Source organism: Anopheles stephensi, chromosome 2 (assembly GCF_013141755.1).
Source record: "Anopheles stephensi strain Indian chromosome 2, UCI_ANSTEP_V1.0, whole genome shotgun sequence".
Taxonomy (NCBI): Eukaryota; Metazoa; Arthropoda; class Insecta; order Diptera; family Culicidae; genus Anopheles; species Anopheles stephensi.
Genome location: NC_050202.1, coordinates 2184305 through 2204821, shown reverse-complemented (window position 1 = coordinate 2204821; position 20517 = coordinate 2184305). Strand labels below are relative to the sequence as shown.

At 46.1% G+C, this 20517-nt stretch overlaps 3 protein-coding genes across 4 annotated transcripts in view; all 3 read left to right on the top strand.

Moving 5' to 3' along the window:
- The first annotated feature begins 675 nt into the window (after positions 1–675).
- Positions 676–4774, top strand: LOC118503078. Its single transcript, XM_036035957.1, has 5 exons — positions 676–1137; positions 1204–2065; positions 2124–3029; positions 3089–3964; positions 4032–4774. Exons 1-5 carry the CDS (start codon positions 891–893, stop codon positions 4681–4683), a joined length of 3543 nt encoding a protein of 1180 aa, XP_035891850.1. The 5' UTR covers positions 676–890; the 3' UTR covers positions 4684–4774.
- Positions 4775–5102: 328 nt separating this feature from the next.
- LOC118503077 lies at positions 5103–9425 on the top strand. Its single transcript, XM_036035956.1, has 4 exons — positions 5103–5447; positions 5513–6389; positions 6450–8225; positions 8289–9425. The coding sequence occupies exons 1-4, from the start codon at positions 5198–5200 to the stop codon at positions 8950–8952; spliced, it is 3567 nt and encodes a 1188-aa protein (XP_035891849.1). The 5' UTR covers positions 5103–5197; the 3' UTR covers positions 8953–9425.
- A 2711-nt stretch (positions 9426–12136) lies between these two features.
- Positions 12137–20517, top strand: part of LOC118503076 — a 62730-nt gene continuing 54349 nt past the window's right edge. The window contains exon 1 of one of the 2 annotated variants that reach the window (XM_036035954.1): positions 12137–12318. The gene's annotated coding sequence lies outside the window, so the exon portion shown is untranslated. The remainder of the gene's footprint in view (positions 12319–20517) is intronic. The other variant, XM_036035953.1, reaches the window with a different exon arrangement.

The following is a 20517-nucleotide window of genomic DNA, read 5'->3' as shown; positions in this document are numbered from 1 at the left end:
TTTGGTCAATCAAATTGGGGTGAGAAGAAAACCCGAATCGGAGCGTGATAAGATGGTTCGATTGTTCCTAACGGCGCTTGGCCGTTCCATGCCGTTCCGCTGCCCGCAAGCACCGTGGACCGGTCGATTTTTGAGCTGTTCGAAATTAGCCGGCCAGTTTTATCGATTCGCTGTGGTCTCGAACGTACCGATCTTAGGCGTTTTTTCGTACGGTATTCGAGACCTTCACGAGTTAAATCCCAGTTAGGTTTTTATCTTTTTGTCCGCTAGCGGTCGTTCCTAGCTGATCACCGGCATCTCATCTCTGTTCGGGTGCTTTTTTTTTCTTGTTCATCGTTTTCTTTCGATCTGATCCGGTGAGACTTGGCTCGGGGTGATTATCGGTATTGTTCCCGCACTGAGAACGTGTGGACTGTAAATTAAAAGCGTGGAACGAAATTCAAAATGACAGATGCGATTTGAATGCGTGCACGTGTTTGGTGGATGTTTTGGTTAATGTTTCGGACACCTTAGATTAACATTTCAAACTTATAATCCCACGCGCTACATTGCACATTGGAATGGCCCACATGACGTTGTGCGGCAACGGAAATGCTCAACTGTTTTGAATTCAGTGATAGCGGGTGATCGGATGCTTGAAGCTTGTTTTAAAAAACTTGTTTGAGGACTTACCGCCACACTGCATTCGCACAACGGTTGCCCTTCAAGCTGCCCAGAATGCTACTAACACCAGTGTGATTGCATTTGATCTAATCTCCGACGATCGCTACAAGCCGGGGATCACTTGTAGGTTCGAAGCGGTGCAGTACAGACGTTTATTAGCATTAGAACCTTCCTTCCGTCACGATCTAATTAGATTCGTCTGCTGTGGGAGCTTTTGGAACAGAATAATGTTCGCTAGACTTGGAACGCTTCTCCTACTCTTTGGTTTGTTGGGGCTGGTGTCTCACACAACTGGTCAGGAGAATCGTCTAACGTGTGGCAGACGACGGGTGAAATCGGTCTATCTCATCCACAATGGCATCGATGCTAAGGCCGGTCATTGGCCGTGGCATGCTGCCATCTTTCATCAAAATGTCGGCAGAAGTGACTATGCCTGCGGAGGATCCGTTCTTGATGAGAACACTATTCTCACAGGTATGTTAAGTGAAATGGTGTTTTTCGTGATCGTAAATTAAAGTTGGTCTCTTTCATCACTTGAAGCTGCACACTGTGTACATACCAGAAGAGGGTTGCTCCCTGCAAATCGAGTAATGGTGTACGTAGGACGCATCCATCTCGAGGAAGAGGGCGAATCGACTCAAACGCACAGTGTTCAGGAGATAGTAGTTCATCCGAAGTTTAGTAGAACGAGCATCATGAACGACATTGCTCTTTTGAAGCTGTCAACCAACATCACGATGACGAAGTACGTGCAGCCCGTCTGTCTGTGGACGATGGACAGTAACCAGGAGATGATCGCAGGCCGAAACGGGACAATCGTTGGATTCGGCCTAAATGAACACGATGAAGTATCCAAGCAGCTGAAGCAAGCGCTGATCGGTGTTGTGGATGCGTTGACATGCATCGCGAGCGATCGTTCAGTGTTCGGAACTCATCTGACCTCGGATATGTATTGCGCCAAAGGACAGACGGGCGTTAGTGCGTGCAATGGGGACAGTGGTGGCGGTATGTTCTTCGAAGTGGGGGGCAAATGGTTCGTGAGGGGCTTGGTTTCGTTTACTCCGCTGCGCGGTAATACGAGCATTTGCGATCCGTTGAAGTACACCGCGTACACCGATGTGGCAAAGTATCTGGGATGGATAACCCAATACGTGGACCAGCGCGTACTAACGTTCGAGACCGACGTGCTGGAGATAGATTACGAGGAAAAGCTACGGCTCTTCAACTTCAACAACTGTGGCGTAAAGTCTTCTACGTATGTACGCGATGGAAGTAACTGGACATTGCCATGGCTTGGGTTTGTCCGAGCAGCGAACGAATTCTACTCGAGGTGCGTAGTGACACTCATAAGCGAATGGTATGCCGTAGGTCCAGCGCTGTGCTTCGAAAACGACGGTGTTGAGTGAGTAATCTTCAACTGCGATTCCAAGGATCGGTTCAACATCGGTTTCATCTTACAGGGCATTTGTGTTAGTAGGAAACGGATACGAACAGACCAAACCTGAGTGTTTCGATCGCAACGGAACGACGCTCTGTACCGAAACAACGCAACGGTTGCGCATCCAGCGTGTGATCATCCATCCCAAGTTTGGCACCAACAATTCGGCGGACAATATCGCTCTGATTGAGTTCCTGAGCCCGGCAGACATCACGCAACCGAATGTTAAACCTATCTGCGTGCCCGTAACGTCCAATCTGAGGGCTAACCCGAAAACGAATTTAAATGTCGCCTCCATTTCCAGGGTGGATCAGTCGTACAAAAACATCCCGGTCAGCTATATGGATTCCGTTGAGTGTATGCGTCAGTACGCCGATCGCAATATCACATTAAACCTCGAAGAGAAAAGACTCTGTGCGACGATAGCAAACAGAGAGGACGAACAAAATTGCAACGCCCTAATCGCTGGAGCGCCGCTTCAAGAGGCGAAAAGGTTGGACCAGAAGGAGCAATACTTCCTGCGAGGGTTCGAGCTGCTTGGTTTGGCCTGTAACTCGCAGGCACCTCCCGTCTACAATAACCTGGAAACATACCTGGACTGGATACTGTACAACATGCGCTATAACGAACCGGACGTTGTGGACACGAAGGGAGATTTTCCCGCCAACGATACGCTGGAATCGCACTGGGCGAAACTTCAGCTGGAACCGGGAAATGAAAAGCTGCGCCTGTTTAACATGAGCTCTTGCGGGGTAACTACAAGCAGAAATGAAGCCGTAGGCCAGATCACTATCTTTCCCTGGGCGGTGCTGGTATTTGGTGTGCATGGCTTAAACAGCGCCGACATCCAAGTCCACGGTATGGGAGTTTTGATAAGCGAATGGTACTTTCTGACCAGCGCGCATGTTGTGCAACAGAAAGCAACGTGGTAAGTGTCCTTTACTTTCCCTTTTAATCACAACATTTAAAACAATGTGCCTGTTCCAGGCGCTATGTTGCACTCGGATTGTACAACGTATTGCTGCAATCGGAATGTGTGGGCGATGATTGCTTCCGACATCAGGAAGCTGTAATTCGACGCGTTATCGTGCATCCGAACTACGGGAAGGACCCGAGAAACAATAACATTGCCCTGGTGGAGCTTCAATTCCCGGCCAACTTTACGAACCCGCACATAGGCCCCATATGTATGCCGTTTGTCAAGGAACTTCAGAAAAGTAAGCCCCTGAATCTGGTGGTGACGTCGGAGGAGTACTTTGACCTGAGAAGCAAGCAGCTGACGGAGCTAGCTCCATCCGCCTGTCAACGACAGTTGGCTCAGGAAGGTTTCCTAACCTCGGCCAAGAACGTGCCGTGGTGTGCCGTGGATTCGGACAATCGCGGTCAATCGCCACTCATGTTGAATGCAGGCGCTGCCCTGCAAGCGTTGCTGCAGTTCGATGACCAGCAGCTTTATTTTCTACGCGGCGTCAACTTGCGCAATAACTTGCCCAATGAGCTGCCATACCTTCCGGAGCTGTTTACCAATGTCGATCGATTTCTCGACTGGATAGTGGACAACATGCAGTTTAAGGAGCTCGAACCGCTGTGGCCTACTGCAACAAAGGGCAGTGTGACGTCTAGAGAAGTGCGCTTGAAACCGATCAAACACGCCGAAAAGAGGCGATTGTTTAACTTCACCGACTGTGGAAGAATGTCAGTGTCGAACGAAACGATGGACAGCAACATCATTCCATGGATGGGGTATTTAGCTTCGGACCAAACACATCTCAATGCTACCAAAGACACGAGGTGTGCCGTTACTTTAATCAGCGAATGGTACGTGGTCGGTTTGGCGGTTTGCTTTAGCAGCAATAGCACGGAGTAAGTACTCTGGTAACGTGTTTTCCTCTGAAGCCTGAATAATTCCCTACCCTACACCCTTTTACAGGTATTCTGTACTGTTTGGCATTAACAGTGTCCACGGTCTGAAGGAATGTACCGAATGTGTCCATCCCACGCAAACAATTCCAGTGCAAAAGATCATCATCCATCCACGGTACAGCAACTCCGACTATGACAACGACATAGCGCTAGCAAAGCTAGCAAGACCCGTCGACACATCCAGGCCACACGTGAAACCAATCTGCCTTCCGTTGATGGATGAAGTTCGCAGCTATGATACATCCAGTTTAGTGGCAGTTTCTGAAAATGAAGAAGGCTCCCACTATCTACTAGCCCCGATAGACGATCGCTACGTGGATTCCACCGAGTGTCAGAAACGTTGGGTCGAAATGGGACTCGAGTTTGCCATAGAAAACGTGAAAATATGTGCCCAGCTTGAAAGAGCGCCCAACAATGAGTGTTTCGATCTGCTGACTGGTGCCTCACTACACACGATTCAGCCGATCAACACAGAGGACAGACACTTTTTGCGTGGCATTTTGGAGATCAAATCGAAAGTTTGCTCTTCGTACTTCCCGTTGGTTTATGTTGATACAGATGTGCATCTAGACTGGATACTGGCAAACATGGAAGACACTAGCTATCCCCTTGGATTGTCTTATGACCTGAGAGAGAAACTTATTTTTATTCAGAAATAGAGGGATGTGTAATGGGTTTCTCAGCACAACCTCAACAAATGGTTTACATACTTGAAATCCCAATAAAAGCCGGTTTACGATTGCAACATTATCATTGCGGTTAGGTTCGCCCGATTCCTTTGAATTATAGTTCGCGATGACCTCCGAAAACCAAGGTAGTATTAAACTCTAGATATGTGTGATGATACTGTTCTTCTATGAGAATAATCACAGCTACCACTTGTCAAAAACTCTCAGTGCCTTCACTTTAAACCTGTTTCCGGATTTACCGCAGCGCGGTTTTTTTTTGCCACGCGCAAAACCCGTTCCGGCCGGTGAAGGTTCTTGCAATATGGCACGAACACTTGTGCATTACAGTTCAATGATTATCTCCCGTCATCTCTAACGATCGCGACAAGCCGGGGATCACTTGCATGTTTGAAACGGTGCCGTACAAACGTTCAGTAGCGATAGAACCTTCGCTTCGTTACGATCTGATTAGATTCCTCAGCTCGAGGAAGCTTTTGCTGGAATAATGTGCTGTAGAACAGGAAGACTCCTACTGCTCCTCTTTGGTTTATCGTGTGTAATTGCTCAAAATAATGGCCAAGGGAGCCGTCTAACGTGTGGCAGGCGTCGGGTGAAATCGGTCTATCTCATCCACAATGGCATCGATGCTAAGGCCGGTCATTGGCCGTGGCATGCTGCCATCTTCCATCGCAAGCAGGGGAAGAGCGAATACGCCTGCGGAGGAGTGATCATTGACGAGAGCACTATTCTCACAGGTATGTGATCTCACGTCCTATTAATCTTCTTCTAACGGCAATCGGTTTGAATTTCCCACTTGCAGCCGCTCACTGTATCTACACAACGAGCGGGAAAATCCCTCTCGATCGGATCGTTGTGACTGTCGGCCAGATCGATCTGAAAGACGAGAACGAGTTCACGCAAAAGCACAACTTGCATGAAACGATCGTACATCCTAAGTACGGCCCAGCAAGTATTATCAATGATATTGCTCTTTTGAAGCTGTCAACCAACATCACGATGACGAAGTACGTGCAGCCCGTCTGTCTGTGGACGATGGACAGTAACCAGGAGATGATCGCAGGCCGAAACGGGACAATCGTTGGATTCGGCCTAAATGAACACGATGAAGTATCCAAGCAGCTGAAGCAAGCGCTGATCGGTGTTGTGGATGCGTTGACATGCATCGCGAGCGATCGTTCAGTGTTCGGAACTCATCTGACCTCGGATATGTATTGCGCCAAAGGACAGACGGGCGTTAGTGCGTGCAATGGGGACAGTGGTGGCGGTATGTTCTTCGAAGTGGGGGGCAAATGGTTCGTGAGGGGCTTGGTCTCGTTTACGCCGCTGCGTGGAAATACTGGGCTTTGCGATCCGTTGAAGTACACCGCGTACACCGATGTGGCGAAGCATTTTGAGTGGATTGTTAAGTATGTGGACCCGCGGGTGCTTTCCTTCGAGTCGGATGTGCTGGAGATAGATTACGAGGAAAAGCTACGGCTGTTTAACTTTGAGACTTGTGGTGTGCCGTCCTCAGCACTGCTCGGCGATGGGAATGGTTGGACTGGGCTACCCTGGCTAGGGTTTGTCATATTTTCTCCTGGCTCGGACAGTGCACCGAACAGAAGGTGTACGGTAACGCTGATAAGTGATTGGTATGCGATTGGTCCTGCACATTGTTTCGATAACGATGGCATAGAGTAAGTACAGTGCTTGATGTTCTATTCCTTTGGCTCTACCTGCAACTTTTTTGTTTTAAGACGCTGGATTCTACTCGGAGGTGATTCTGAATCGTCCACAACGAACTGTTCGAACGATCGCAATGGAAATGCAGTCTGCTCTTATCCAACACAAACGCTCCAAATCGAACGAATTATCACACACCCAAAGTACGACAGTAACAGCCTCGGTGATAATATCGTACTAATCGAGCTACTGAGCGCGGCCAACACGACACTCCCGAATGTGAGACCCATCTGCATTTCGGCTACTCCCGAACTCCGAACGACTCAGATGGTCAACCTGTCTGTAGCGTCCTTCTCCTCGCAAGCGAGCTCTTATCGGAGCGAAGCTGTAAGCCTTGTCAACACAGACTATTGCAAGACACAGTACGCAGATTTGGGATTCACAATCGACTGGAAAAATAAGAGATTTTGTGCTCAAATACCCGCGGAAGAATCATGCAGTTCGCTGAGAAGTGGCGCACCACTGCAAGAGTTGCGATCTTTCGGCGATACAAGCCGCTATTTTCTACGAGGATTCGAGCTGTTCGGACGGGCTTGTGCAACGGAAATACCTCCTGTGTACAACAACCTGGACGAATACCTCGACTGGATACTGTACAACATGAGATACAGCATCTCGGACAAAGCTGAACCCGTTGCTCCGGCCCCGACTACCAGCGGTCCGAAGCAAAGCCTGGAGAAGGAGTGGGACGCACTACAGCAGCAGCCTGGGAAGGAAAATTTGCGCCTATTCAATATGGACACCTGCGGCCTATCGACATCGCGCAATGAAAACTTGGGAAGAGTTACCATTCTGCCGTGGGTCGGGTTCTTCCAGGGTGCCGAGAATGTGACCGATGAATCCTCCTTCACGAAAAGCCTGGCGGTACTAATAAGCGAATGGTACGCCATAGTTCCCAAACGTAGTGTCACGAGCAACATATCTTGGCGATTAATGATACTGGGCAAGTACAATCCGGATGATCCCACCAACTGCTACACCAGCACCTGCGAGATAACGCATCAGATGGTGGAAATTAAGAACGTCATCGTCCCACCCATCGATCATCCACGGCAAATGTTGGCACTGATAGAGTTGCTAGAGCCGGCCAACCTGAAGCTTCCCTACATCAGCCCAATCTGCTTGCCCTTCATGCAGCAGCTGCAGCGCAAAACACCAACCGAGGTGACCATATCGTCCAACAAACAGTTTGCCATCGTAAGCAAGAAGCTCACGATGATCGATTATCTAAACTGCCAGCAACGGCTACTGCTGGCGACACACTTTGTCACGTTTGATGGAGATTTCCCGTGTGCGATCGAGGCGGAAAAGTTTCGCCAGGTGTCCTTGCCTTCCAGCCTGGGCAGTCCGTTGCAGATGCCTGTGAGGATGGGTGGCCGTGCGCGCTACTTTCTCTATGGGATGGATACGAACGAGGAAAACATTTTCTCCGACCTAGTGTACGGTCCGTATCTGTTCGGCACGATAGAGCCGGCCGATCTTGATTGGATCGTAGAAAATATGCAGTTTAAGGAGCGCAATACATCGCTGCCGATCGAAACGAGAAGTGCAGATCGCGAGAGAGTTAGTTTAGCACCCATGCCGGACACTTCCAAGAGGAATCTGTTCAACTTCAATACTTGCGGCATAAACACTCTTCTGAGCGAATCGTTCAGCAGCTATCCTATCCCGTGGACGGGCAATGTCTTTTCAAACGCAACGTATTTCAACGTCAGCAGATGTTCGGTGACGCTCATCAGCGAATGGTATGCTGTAGGACCTGCGTACTGTTTTGGCGATGTCAAAGAAGAGTAAGGATACTGTTTCTGTTGCAGTTAGCCACATTAATAGTGCGTTCGTCTCCCTTCTTTCAGATACAACATATTGTTTGGTTTTAGTAGTGATTCTACGAACAGGGAATGCGCAAAGCTCAATACAACGGCCCCATGTAAGCTTCCCGAGCAACGAATTCCAGTAGAAAAGATCATCGTCCATCCACAGTACGATCGGCCCAGCTACAGTAACGATATAGCACTGGTAAAGCTAGCCAGACCCGCAGACACATCTCAGCGTAATGTGAGACCTATCTGTCTGCCCCTGTTGGATGAAGTTCGCAGCTATGGCCTATCGAGTCTGGTGATGTCTTCCACCAAGGAAAGAACCTCCGACTTCACAGTTACGCCTATCGAAAACAGATACCTGCATCGAGACGAGTGTCAACAACGTTGGAACGGTTTGGCTGTAAGCTTCACCGTAGACACCATGAAGAGCTGCATCATTACCAAACGATCGTCTGATGATAAATGTGTTGGAGTGTTTACCGGTGCCGCACTGCACACGCTTCAAAGAGTTCAATCGAGTGACAGACACTTTTTACGAGGCTACGTTTTGATCTTGCCGAGAGGCTGTAGTGTGTATTATCCCGCAGTGTACACCAACACTGAGCATTACTTGAGTTGGATGTTGGAAAACATGGATGAACCACTGTTCACGTCGAACGGTTCAGCTGATTTGCGTGAGAAACTTATCTTTACCTAACTTTCGGAGCTTAGTTTCGTTTAGAGAGAAGAACTAATATTTTTAGATTAGATTAACTATGAAAGGGGCCTGAGATATTTCTTCTACACTATTATATGTAGACACACCTCTCGTACGCTTGCACTTACAAGTGCAGCCATAATCGACGTAATCTTAACGTGCGCGTACGCCCTTCAGCCTTCCGTCCGACCTTCTCCCGTTTGCAAACTTTCCGCGTCTTCCTTCCCCTTGCCCCTCGCCGGCCGTGCCAAGCGCGATAGTGCAGGCCACTCGTCGTACACTGAAGCATCTGCAGCAGATGGCATTTGAAACTGCAGTCTTATCGTGTTTGAAATGGTCTCGCCAACTACAGCGTTTGCAAAAGTGCCCATTCTGCTGCCACTGTCGCTTCGTTTGCTGCACTGCAGCCAGCTGCAAAGGTTCGAATGTCCCTCGCGACTCTAGTTACGGGGAACAGAGGGCAAAAAAAGAAACTATATTCTGAAAACCAAGCGATTGCGGACAACTGTGGCAGGCAGAAATATGTTTCCGGGGGTGCGTAGTTTCGAGACCACTGCAAACCATTGCCGATTGGGACGATGTATGCAAATGATTATGATGCGTACGATCAGAGCCGAATAGGTGGTAAAGCTTATTTTCGTTCCTTCTAAATTCTTTCATTGTTAAATGAGCCTATACGTTAAGGTCCAAATACATTGATAAGCGCTTTTAGATGGAAAATATTAAAAATAAATTTGCAAATGCAATTCGATGCATTTAAATGCATTCATCTGATATCAACCGATGCCAACGATTACCCATATCGCACAACCCTTCCGATCCGATGAACTATCGACGCCACTGCTGATAAGCCGCGAAGACGCGGAGTGGCTATTTATAGAATGAATTCATCCAGTCAACCAGCGCATGAACAGCATGCTAGCCGCGTTAAGCTACAATACCAGTTATGGACCTATTTCCATCGCCAAATAAATTCAGAAATTGCTTTTTGTTGGTGCTATATCACTTTCTAATTTAATCGACTTTGCGATAGTATTTAGTGAAACATATCTTTTACAAAGGATATTTCTCCTTCTATGTCAAAATATCCCCATGTAAAGCTTACACTACTCTCCAACAGGTAGCGCAAGCTTCGTGCCCATTTTTGACTGTATTTTCCCATCCGTCCTACCTGTTCTGAATGAGATTTGTCTTAACAAAAAAAAAGGAGATACCCACGTGAAAGTGAGTGTAAAATATGGCCGCCCGTGATTTATCATCAATGCTTCGGACCTCTGAAATGAGCGGACGAAGCAAAATCGTCCGCTACCAACACTGTTGCAGCATTGAGCTTGTGTAGATTAATACCGAACGGCTTGAGTGCAGACGAAATGAGTGCCTTCTGAGCAGAAGCCTCTGTAAGGGTGTTTGCGTGAGCGCTTGTCATCCGATACAACTGTACCCCGAAAAGGACGACGCATGCAGAGAGCCCAATTAAATATTTGGTCACGTCTTGGTGTGCGTACGGGGAAACTCACTCACCTGCATACGCGCACGCTCACGAATGTCGGTGGAAAATTGCTTCCGAAAGGCCAAAAACAAGAAAAAAAAACAGCTCCCTTACGCTCTCCGGACCGCACGAGACTCGACGCTCGTTGGAAGTTGCTTCCTTCCATCGGTATCGGGAAAATGGACAACGAAAGTATGCGTAACCCCCCGAAGTGTGCGATGCGTTGGCTCTGTGTGCGTCCGTTTATAATGAGGAGGAGGAAAAGCACATGAAGTGCGCGAGGGATTTGCCGTCGCCGTCGTCGTCGTAGGCCGGAATTTGTATCGCCGTAAAATCGATTTTCACGCAACGCTACGCGAGCCGGAGTACTAAAAATTGCCTCCACACCGAACTCCGCTTTTCCTGTTCATCTCTCCCGCCACCAGCCGACCCGATTACCAACACGATGAAACGTGCACCAGCAGAGTCGTCTGGTGGGCGACTGGTACTGCTGCTGCTGCTGCTGCTACCGTGAAGTGCAACAAACACGAAGAAATGCACCTCGAGGCAACAACGGTGCGCTTGTAGCGTAGCGTAATAGTACGGCGTAAGGTTAATGGGGAAAATATAATTACACGCCTTTTTTCCTGCTGCACGCTTTCACGCTGTTCCGCTGATTTCGTGGTAGGATTGTTCATTCATTTTTCACATTAATTAGAACATTGTGAGAAAGTTCCTAGAGCGAAGAATGTCATATGATATATTTTCTCTACTGCAAAGTATTGCAAGAAAAATAAAGGATTTTGGGGGATTTATTTGGATTGAATCTTCTTTTACTTTGATTAATGATTTTGGCGGGAAACTTCTCACAAGGTCAAGTTTTAGTTTTTGTACTAAAATAGTATTTAAAACTGTAAAAACACTCTTTCGATTATAAGTAGGTCACGCATCTTTATTGTTTCTTATATAATGATTTTAGTAATTAACAAAAAACTACTTAAGATCAGTTTGTTACACTACCTCAAGAACTTTGTTTTAAAGAAAAAGCAAATTATTACCATTTTTTCTCAGCATTTCAACATAAATAAAACGTTTGCATTTTTTTCCTTCCATCCATGCTTCGGCCTCCGAGATTGGCCTGATTGTTTGGTGAGATTTCCTCCGTTTTTGCCCTTTCTCTTAGCCGTGCCCACCCTTGAATCAGAACCATCGCCACAAATCCATCGTTTTATGTCGAGAGATTTTACGAGAAAATCCCTACTCGAATCCACTCATCATCATCGTGATGATCATCATCATTCAACCAGGCTCCTTCCACTCTGACTAGCAGCGACGCTTCGCCTACGCTGATGAATTTTGCATTTTCATTCACACAACGCACACACCCACGCCGACGACGCCGACGACGAAATGCCCGACAGTTTGAGTGACCACCGTGTGGAGACGCCCGGTAGGTCATGCAGTGTGTAAAACTCCTACCACGGGAAAACGCACTTTTCCTACTCAATTTCGTCTCACACACACACACACCAGTGCAATCAGGATAGCGTTAGGTGTTTGTGTGTGAAGCGTTACACGCATCATAGTGGTTGTGTACGATGCGTAAGGACATGCGCACTGGCAGGTACTCGGAGCGAGTGAGTGACTTCAAAACCGCTGACAGTGAGCACTCACCCTCCGTCGCGGCTCAGCATGAATTCTTCTGAAAGTCGTCTCATTTCGCGAAACGATTCGGAATTTTCCGGTCTCAGTGTCAGTATCGGTCACAAACTCGGTGAAGTCGTTTCATAACGTGGTTCACGCTCACGACTCACACGACCGTGTGACCGCGTTACTCTTAGGCGCTGGTTTGACTTACTTGGCGCTTGTTCGTAAATTGGAAGAGATTACACTGGACGGTACGTTTCCCCATACGAGAAGCCGATCAGAGGGTAGAGGGTGAACAAGAAACGCGCCATGAAGCATTCTTTGAAAGCGGCGGAAAGGTTTGCCCCAGGTGGATTTAGTTGTTTGCCCAAAGGCCCAAAGGAGCTGCCAGTGATGAATTGATGCGTGTTGTGATTGAAACGAAACAATAGTGTGCTGTTTTCGCCGTGTAACTTTCTTTTTAAAACGATCAGAAAGGAAAAATTCAATGAGTGGATCGCTTCTCACCGCACAAGAAACCTGACCTTTCAATGAGCCTTCTTCATTGTTGTGGTGCTCAAATTTATAGCAAACGAAAACAATAATTATAGCAAAAGTGGTTTTGATGCTCTTCCTCAACACAGTAATTTCAAAAAAGTGTACGCTTTCGGTGCTTTTCGCTATGGAATTGTTTCTTTCGAGCCGTTCCGTTTGACATTTTCGTGTAGTACTTTTATCGATTTTTCCTCCACATTCTGATGGCTGTCCTGTGGCTTCTTTCGAACCAAACGATGCGTGTGTGTACGTTTGTGTGACATTTGTGTGTGTGTTGTGAGTGTGCTTTCTAGAAACAAAACCTCCGACTGACATAGTGAGACAGCAGCTTATGCAGTGGCTTAAATTTGTGGCTGTTGTTTTTCCACGCAAGATGAAGGAAAAATCCCATTTGCCTTGTTAAAAGATTTTTTCTCGTTAAAAGAAAATCCCGACTCCGAATTCATCGTTTGTTAGTACGAGAGCGTTTGGTTGTGTTTGTGTATGTGTGTTCGTGTCGGAACGACAGTTGGTCATGTGGGTGTTGGTGTGTTCCAACGCTGCTACACCATCGAAAGAGAATAGCATACAGTTCGGGCGGCAGAAATTGCACAAAACAACAGGAAAATCATCACCCCGAAGAAGAAGAAAACCATGCTCCCGTAACGCAAGGAGCAAAAACAGTGATAAACCGTCGAAACGATCGAAGGAAAAGTTGGTTGTTGCAACAACAAAAAAACAAGGACGAGTGCATTCAGAAGAAAAGTTAATGGTTTTTGCTCTATCTGACTGTTAACGCACACTTTTTTCTGCCTCATTCTGCTTCAGGTGAGTTCCCAGTACAAATGTTGTGAATGTGTGTGTGTATGCTTGTGTCTATTTTTTTTTTCTTTTTTGAATGTATAACACTCAGTGTCTACTGTTACCATTTCCACTACCACTAGCGTAGTTGTATTGTTAAGAAGAGCCAGATAGAAGAGAAAACAAAAGATAGGATTAAACTAAATTGAAAAACTTAAATAAGATTTTGTGTATATTGAAGTGAAAAGGCGCGAGTTTTGCATATTTTACCTCTTCTATTGTCACGATGATGTGTTTTCGTTATTTGACTTATCGAATGAAGTTTCAAAAACAAGCCCTACTTATACTTTAATGTTTTAAATTAAATTACATAAAAACGTATGGCACACATCAAACATCTAAATATTTTTCACTTTGCCAAAATAAAACCCGAAATGCTCGAATTTGCCCAAAATGAGAGCAAGATGGCAATGAAACTGGAACAAGATCCGTTTCCCAGAAAGGATTGCCCTGCTTCTGCACCTGTGTGCGTGTGACCGAAATGAGTGCGTCCTTGCATCCCGTCGCAAGGTGCGAGCCGAGACACCAGAAAGGGAGAGCAAATCAGAACCAAAAGTCTCCCGAGAGAAGGCCGTGCTGGTGCACCCGAAGAGATGGCCCGAAATCATGTGAGCACTTCCCATTTCCACCGACTCCCGGCTGCGCGTGTCTGTGTGTGTGTGTGTCTTTTGCCAAACGGGCGGAAAAAAAGCAGAACTACCGCCACCTTCTTTCATGGAAAATGGGGTTTGCTAGCGTAGAATAGAGGCGCAAACCTGGAGCAGGAAACAAATGACAAATGATGTACGGTACGGGGATTCTCGGAGATTCCGGTGGCGGAAACGAGACAAAAACTCATTAAAATTATTGAGCAGAACCGCTTTTCCGTCACCTTTCTTTGCGCCACGGTTCGTCGTTGTGCGGTGGTCGGCTTTTGTGGAAATCGAATAAAAATTTGAAATTGCCAATTCAATTGTGCCCGTCGGTACGATTCCGCCATCAACGATCTTGATACAGTGCAGGATTTAGTTAGCTTAGGAGAATAACAATTACATACATAAATCTTGGCACTACTTAAGCTAACAAGCTAATAATTGCTTCCCATAGACCATCTTGTTCTTCTTCGGCGTAACAACATGCGGCTACATGCGTAATAAACATTCATTATTCAACATTCACCGTTGAAAGGCGCGGGAAGTTCGTTCGTTCGTAGCGTACCAGGGAAGAAAATGAGTGGCCAAAATGGTGAGGGCGCTCTACGGTTTCTTCCGGCACCGAATGCGGAACGGGCTCTCATTTCCATGGTTTCCTTCGGTGATGTTTGTGTCGTGTCACGGTGTGTCTTTTCGAAGCCATTTCGACATCTTTTATAGACTTTTAGCAAGTAATAGATTACATTGAAATAACAACACTTTGTTAGATGACAATGAATAAATTAATGCAAAATAAGCAAGGAAATAAAACAATCGTAAAAAGTGAGTAGATCGTCTACTTAAGACATAGAAAAACAAGAATAAAAACGAGGAAAAATATGAGTAAACAACATGGCAAAAGGAGTAAATTATCGAGTTAAAATATAGAAAAGGAAAACGAAACACCAAATAAGAGAACATAAAATGGAACTAGGGGAGAAGAGTAAATTACTGAGATGAAAGTTATAATAATGAAATGAAAATAAATAAACAAGAAGAAGAAGGAACATGATATAAGAAATTAGGGTAAAAGACTCGAGAAGGCCCCCCCCTGACAAAATTTGTTAGGCGCTGTAGGATTTACGCCTAAAGGTATGCAATCCGCAGTACACGTTGCGAGAGCTTCACAGTGAGCTTTCAGTGTGCTTTCAGTGTGGTCAAAATTGTTTGAAGAAAGTCGAATAAAATATTGCTATTATTTGATTAAAATCCCCTCTCCGCTAACCCTACCATTCATTTTTGGTTACAGGGGCTTCGTACTAGTTTTCAGTCGCACTAGGCGTGAACAATCGGGCCTAAAACATGCACGGCGTTCTCGGACGGTAACGGAACAGTAATTCGATGAATACTTGTTACCTTGCATTGATACTCAGCAAAGGAGGAATCATAAGAATATCACAATCTCAAACCACTTGTTACAATGTATTTTATCAAGTTCTACTCGCTATCTATTAACAGTATTAAGGAACAATGCACAATGTTAACATCAAATGGGTTTTGACCATACGGAAATCCCTTTGTACAACAAAAATGACAGGCCACAGTGCTGCACACAAAAGATTCTAGGGGGGGCCTTCTCGAGTCTTTTACCGAAATTAGGTTTAAAAACACGTTTAGAAACTAACAAAATTACTAACGAAACGAAAAAATTGATAGCATAAGGAGGATTCGAAACAGGAGAAGATAAAAACTACTTATTTACCAACTTTTTAATAAGCCCCATGCCCTATGGACTGGCGCGTAAATCAATGGGATTTGACAGGTCCGTGTTGAATGTCGCACAGTTTTCCCTCTAGCACTCATACACACACACACATACACATTAGCCATACATATGGTGATGAAAGGAAAGGATGTTAACATATCCCGTATGGAGACTGTACTCTTTCCGTCTATCTCCCACGTTCTTCCCAAGACTTATCAACCCCTGGTGCCGGTTGCTGTGCCTCCCAAGTCTTACATTCAAACTCAGATTAATGCGGAAATCGATTCGTTACGGTGCTTCCCGAAATTCAATCGGTGAAATACAAATGGCCCACAAAAGTAGGAAGAAAAGTTGACACACTCACATTCACTCTCGAGGGTTAGAATTTCCATAGCGACTGTGCTAGGGGATGCCTTTTTTATGTCCAGCGTAGCATTGGGCGGTAGATGTGTGTTTGTGAGTGGCTCCGAGATCCATGCAGTTGCAGCTGGCCGTGTGCACATCTACCTGGGCAATAAGAATGTACCATCTGCCACAGAACAGCCAGCGATTTGATGTAGCAGATGAACCAGGCGAGCATCCCGAGCATCTCCGAGACCCACTGTTGGTGGTTATATTTTATTCAAATTTCCACCTGTTCCTCTAGCAGATGAAGGGAACCTGAAACGGACCCCAAAAGCCTCAAACCTCAAACATGGGGAAGAACACTTTCACGTGCTCGGCGAGTTGAAATGTAGTTTTAATTACCGAAAAGCACACATACACACACACGCTCTGCCGTTGCGTGTCGAGAATCCTCCAGAGAGCTGACAAGATGTACTGCGAAAACAGGATTCTCCCGTTCGTTTTTCCATGCGAACACCTTCCGAGGGGCGTACTCGTGCTCATGACGGTGAAATGAATATTGTGGGGAAAATTTGCAACCAACGAGCACAAATTTGATACCACCAACTGCATTAGTGTGATGTATGTCGAAGGACGAACCGTTTTGCCCGGTACTTGGGTACAGGAAAATGGGAAGTTTTTCCCCGGAAAATGGGAAAGAAAACTTAGCAGCCGGTTCTGTTTGTTGCTCTGATAATTACACTGACTACAGTGCACTACAAAACAACACAACAGCCTTTTGACATTTCTGTCAACTTAACAAACGTCACTTTTCGTGTCGGTTTGTTCAGCTTATCTTGAGCTGTCCAACCGCCCATTAGCAATTATTCGCTGGTGTAAAGATAAAATTAATTTACCATTTAGCACCAAGTATGCATGCAGAAACACCAGCAGCAAAAGATGAAGCAGCTTGCCGGAACTGGCATAACACGAACGTCAACACAAAGACCTCCGCCGCAGCACTCCAAAAAGCCCCGTTTGTTTTCTTCTGTTCCTGAGCACCAGTGCTGAGCTGCTGGGTAACAAACAAAAAAAAAAGAAAGAACGCGAGCTAAGGGCACTTCTCTACTCCACGATCTCGGCACTTCGCATAAATATTTGCATTTCAATAGGGGAAAACACACTCAGGGGCGAGCGCATTGTTACGCTTGTTTCGGGTCCATTTTTCGGGTGCACCCGGGGTTCATAATTATACACTTCAAGGGTTGCACCGGCACCAGTGGACTGGCTCGCTTCAAGTGACCTGTCGAGTTAACACAACAATTTGCTTCCCGCCCCAGCTGCCTGTGAAGTGAATGATTAACATATTTCAAGTTTTCGGGAGAGCCCTCAGGGAAACCATTTAGAATGTGCACGTGGTTCGCACACTAGTGTGGCGTCCTTGAAATTTGGCGACTCACAATGGCATGACGAGAATGCGATGCAAACCAGCACTAGTGCTTTGTGCTAGTAAAGCTAGATGCACTACTAACAATTTTGAAGCATACTGTACGGTTTCTAGCACTGCTAGAGTAGAGTAAGTAGAACCAGCGCAAAGATGACACCAGGAAGCGCAACGGCAAAAACCCACTCCCGAACTTATTGACACCGCTGAACTCCGCCAGAACTTACCACTTTGCCGGACACAGTTTGTGGCATCTTCTGTGAGTTATGGTGTCCACCGAAAAGTTTCCAGCGAAGTTTATTTGCTCGTCAGGGACGAGTCTGTTTTTTTTTTCGGGTTGTGTGTAGAACGAACAAAAGGAAGATAACTTATTCCGGTGCGAAAAAAGTTCTGGAAGGTGGTGGATGGATGGATTAGAAGTAAAACTCCCGATATTTATTTAATGAGCTTTCTATTGAACCGATGCTAGAAGATGATGTACATTTTCTTCGTTGATCATCAACCGTAGCTTATTATAAACTTTTAACGTTCGGCTGAGTGTGTAGTCGGCATGGCGCACGGCATGGTAGCGTTGCGAGGTTACAATTGCGTAGGATAAGGGTGATCGAATCTTCGCACGTGAGAAAATATTATCTTTATTCGCGCCTAAAGGTATGCAATGTGAATGACAAAGACACTCGATCGGAAGGGAATTAATGCCTCTTCCCACCTGCCCGGATGTCACGTAATTTAATACACTTTAAAATCGAGCCCAAATCAGCAATTAAATGATTGACAACAAAAGGCAAACAAACAACAAACTGCTATAATTTACCAAAAGCAATCGAAAATGTGTTGTTCCTCGTCTCCTTCTCAAGCCGTCTCGCATCGTCGTTTGCCGGAAAGAAACTTCCCCAATAATATCGCGACCAGGCCCGCGCCCGAGTCTGCAGTAAGACTTTCCATCAAAGTTTTCCCCTCCCAAAAGCTCCCTCAGAGAGTGGGTAGGCGCGAATGAAAAACGAGACAACAACTTTAAAGGAAGAAAAGTTTGCGTCTCATGTTGCGGCCCATTGTTTGCAAGAATGCGCTCGCCCTCATCGATCCACCAGCACGCGGGACTCTTGGGAGGAATAGGAGGGATAAGCGGATAAACGCCAGGCCAGGAAGCGATTGTGCAATGCAAAAGACGACCCACTCGTACCGGGGCAGGTGTGTGTAACCGAGCGATCTAAATAAGTAGTGACTAGCAGCGCCATCTCCTCCTCCTCTACGTACATTACACCGGGACACTCTAGGTTTTCTTCTACTGCCGTATCTCAGGCCAGGTCGACCGGTTATCGGCTTAAAATTTACCACGCGAAAGATATTGCCCGCGTCGGCCCGGCCCGGATCTCAGGCTCCGGTGCTCTGCTGTCACAAACAATTACCAGATACTCTCTCGCTGTTCCTGGCAGGTTGGATGTGTCGTCGCGGGCGCACTTTGCAACGGGTGGAAAATGGTAAAGTTAAACCAAACCCAACCAACAAGCATCCCGTAGCAGTACACATTGTTGCGAATCTCCGGTCGACTGTGCTGGCGCTCGATCGGTGCGATAGGAAGGCCCACACACACCTGCAGATACATATCGTCTTATAAACCCGTGCCCATCTTGCACCAACTTCTTCGTCCGTTCCAGAGACGATACGGACCGCTTATCGATTGTGATGGTGTACGGTCTCTTACTCACAGCGCACGGCTCTAAATGCGCTATTGAATAAGAGTGAACCACATAAACCTGTCTTTGTGGTGGCCATTTGTAAACTAGGTCCATTCGGCAGGAGAAGGGTGCTAGAAGAAGTGGGTTAAATTATACCGACCAAGAACAGAGCAGCTTCCACACAAGAAGTCCACTGCTCACGACAGAAAAACGCTCCACACGAATCTTTCATTATCTGCCCGTTTCCCTGCCGCGCGACTCCATTTTATTATTTTATTCGGCTTCATTTGCTGCCCTGTATTGCTGTGCGGTGTGGGCCTTTTCATTGTTCGGGTAGCGGAGAGAAAATGAGGCTACCCTATTGTTTTGTGACTAATGACGCTAAGTACGTGAATGCATTATTACACTCTTTTTAGGCGTTTCTAATTATCTGCGGACGTTTTACCTGAAACAGAGGGAGTTTGGTAGTTAGTTTAGGCTTGTTTTAACGCCTTTATATTGTTAATTTATCGTAATAGTACCACAGATACAGACAGAGAGTGTTCTACATGAAAAGCAACTTCACGTCTGGGATTAAGTGCGCCTGACTGTATGCAATCGGTATTTTACATTGCATTGTTGCTAAGAGACAATCTCATAATTATAGAGTAAAACAAATTGCATACCTTTCGGCGTACGAACATCTTGGTAGTAACCCGACCAGAGAAGCACTATAACCTTATATTTTCAATATTTCGCTATTGACACGCGTCAATGATTATGATGAAATTCGAATTATCTAATATCTGTCCTTTTCTCTCTTTTTTGCAGGATTTGCGACATTTTACAACGCACCACGCATTTAATGTTCGTCGCCTCACTACGATCTAATTGATTCCCATAGAATCAACAGTCAATATCTATTACACCAACTCGAAACATTTAACATAATCGATCGTTATGTAAATTAAACACCTGCGGCATTCACCAAATAGTAAAAATTTAATCAACCCCTGGAAAACCGACCGCCGCCAGCACTTCCCTAATCGAGGGATAACGACACATTACCCACCCCTGTGTGTGTGTGGGTGTGGTTGATGGTTCAAAAAAGATGGCCGGAATTTACTTTTAACCTTCGCCTCGAAAGTCCCTGGGGCGTTTCAGTAATGCAAAAAAAAAAACGCAAAGACTTTCCCCACAAGCACGAGACACCTGCACAGATTTGCTCCTTAATAATCACATTCTAGCAAACAACGTGTGAATGAATTATTGTC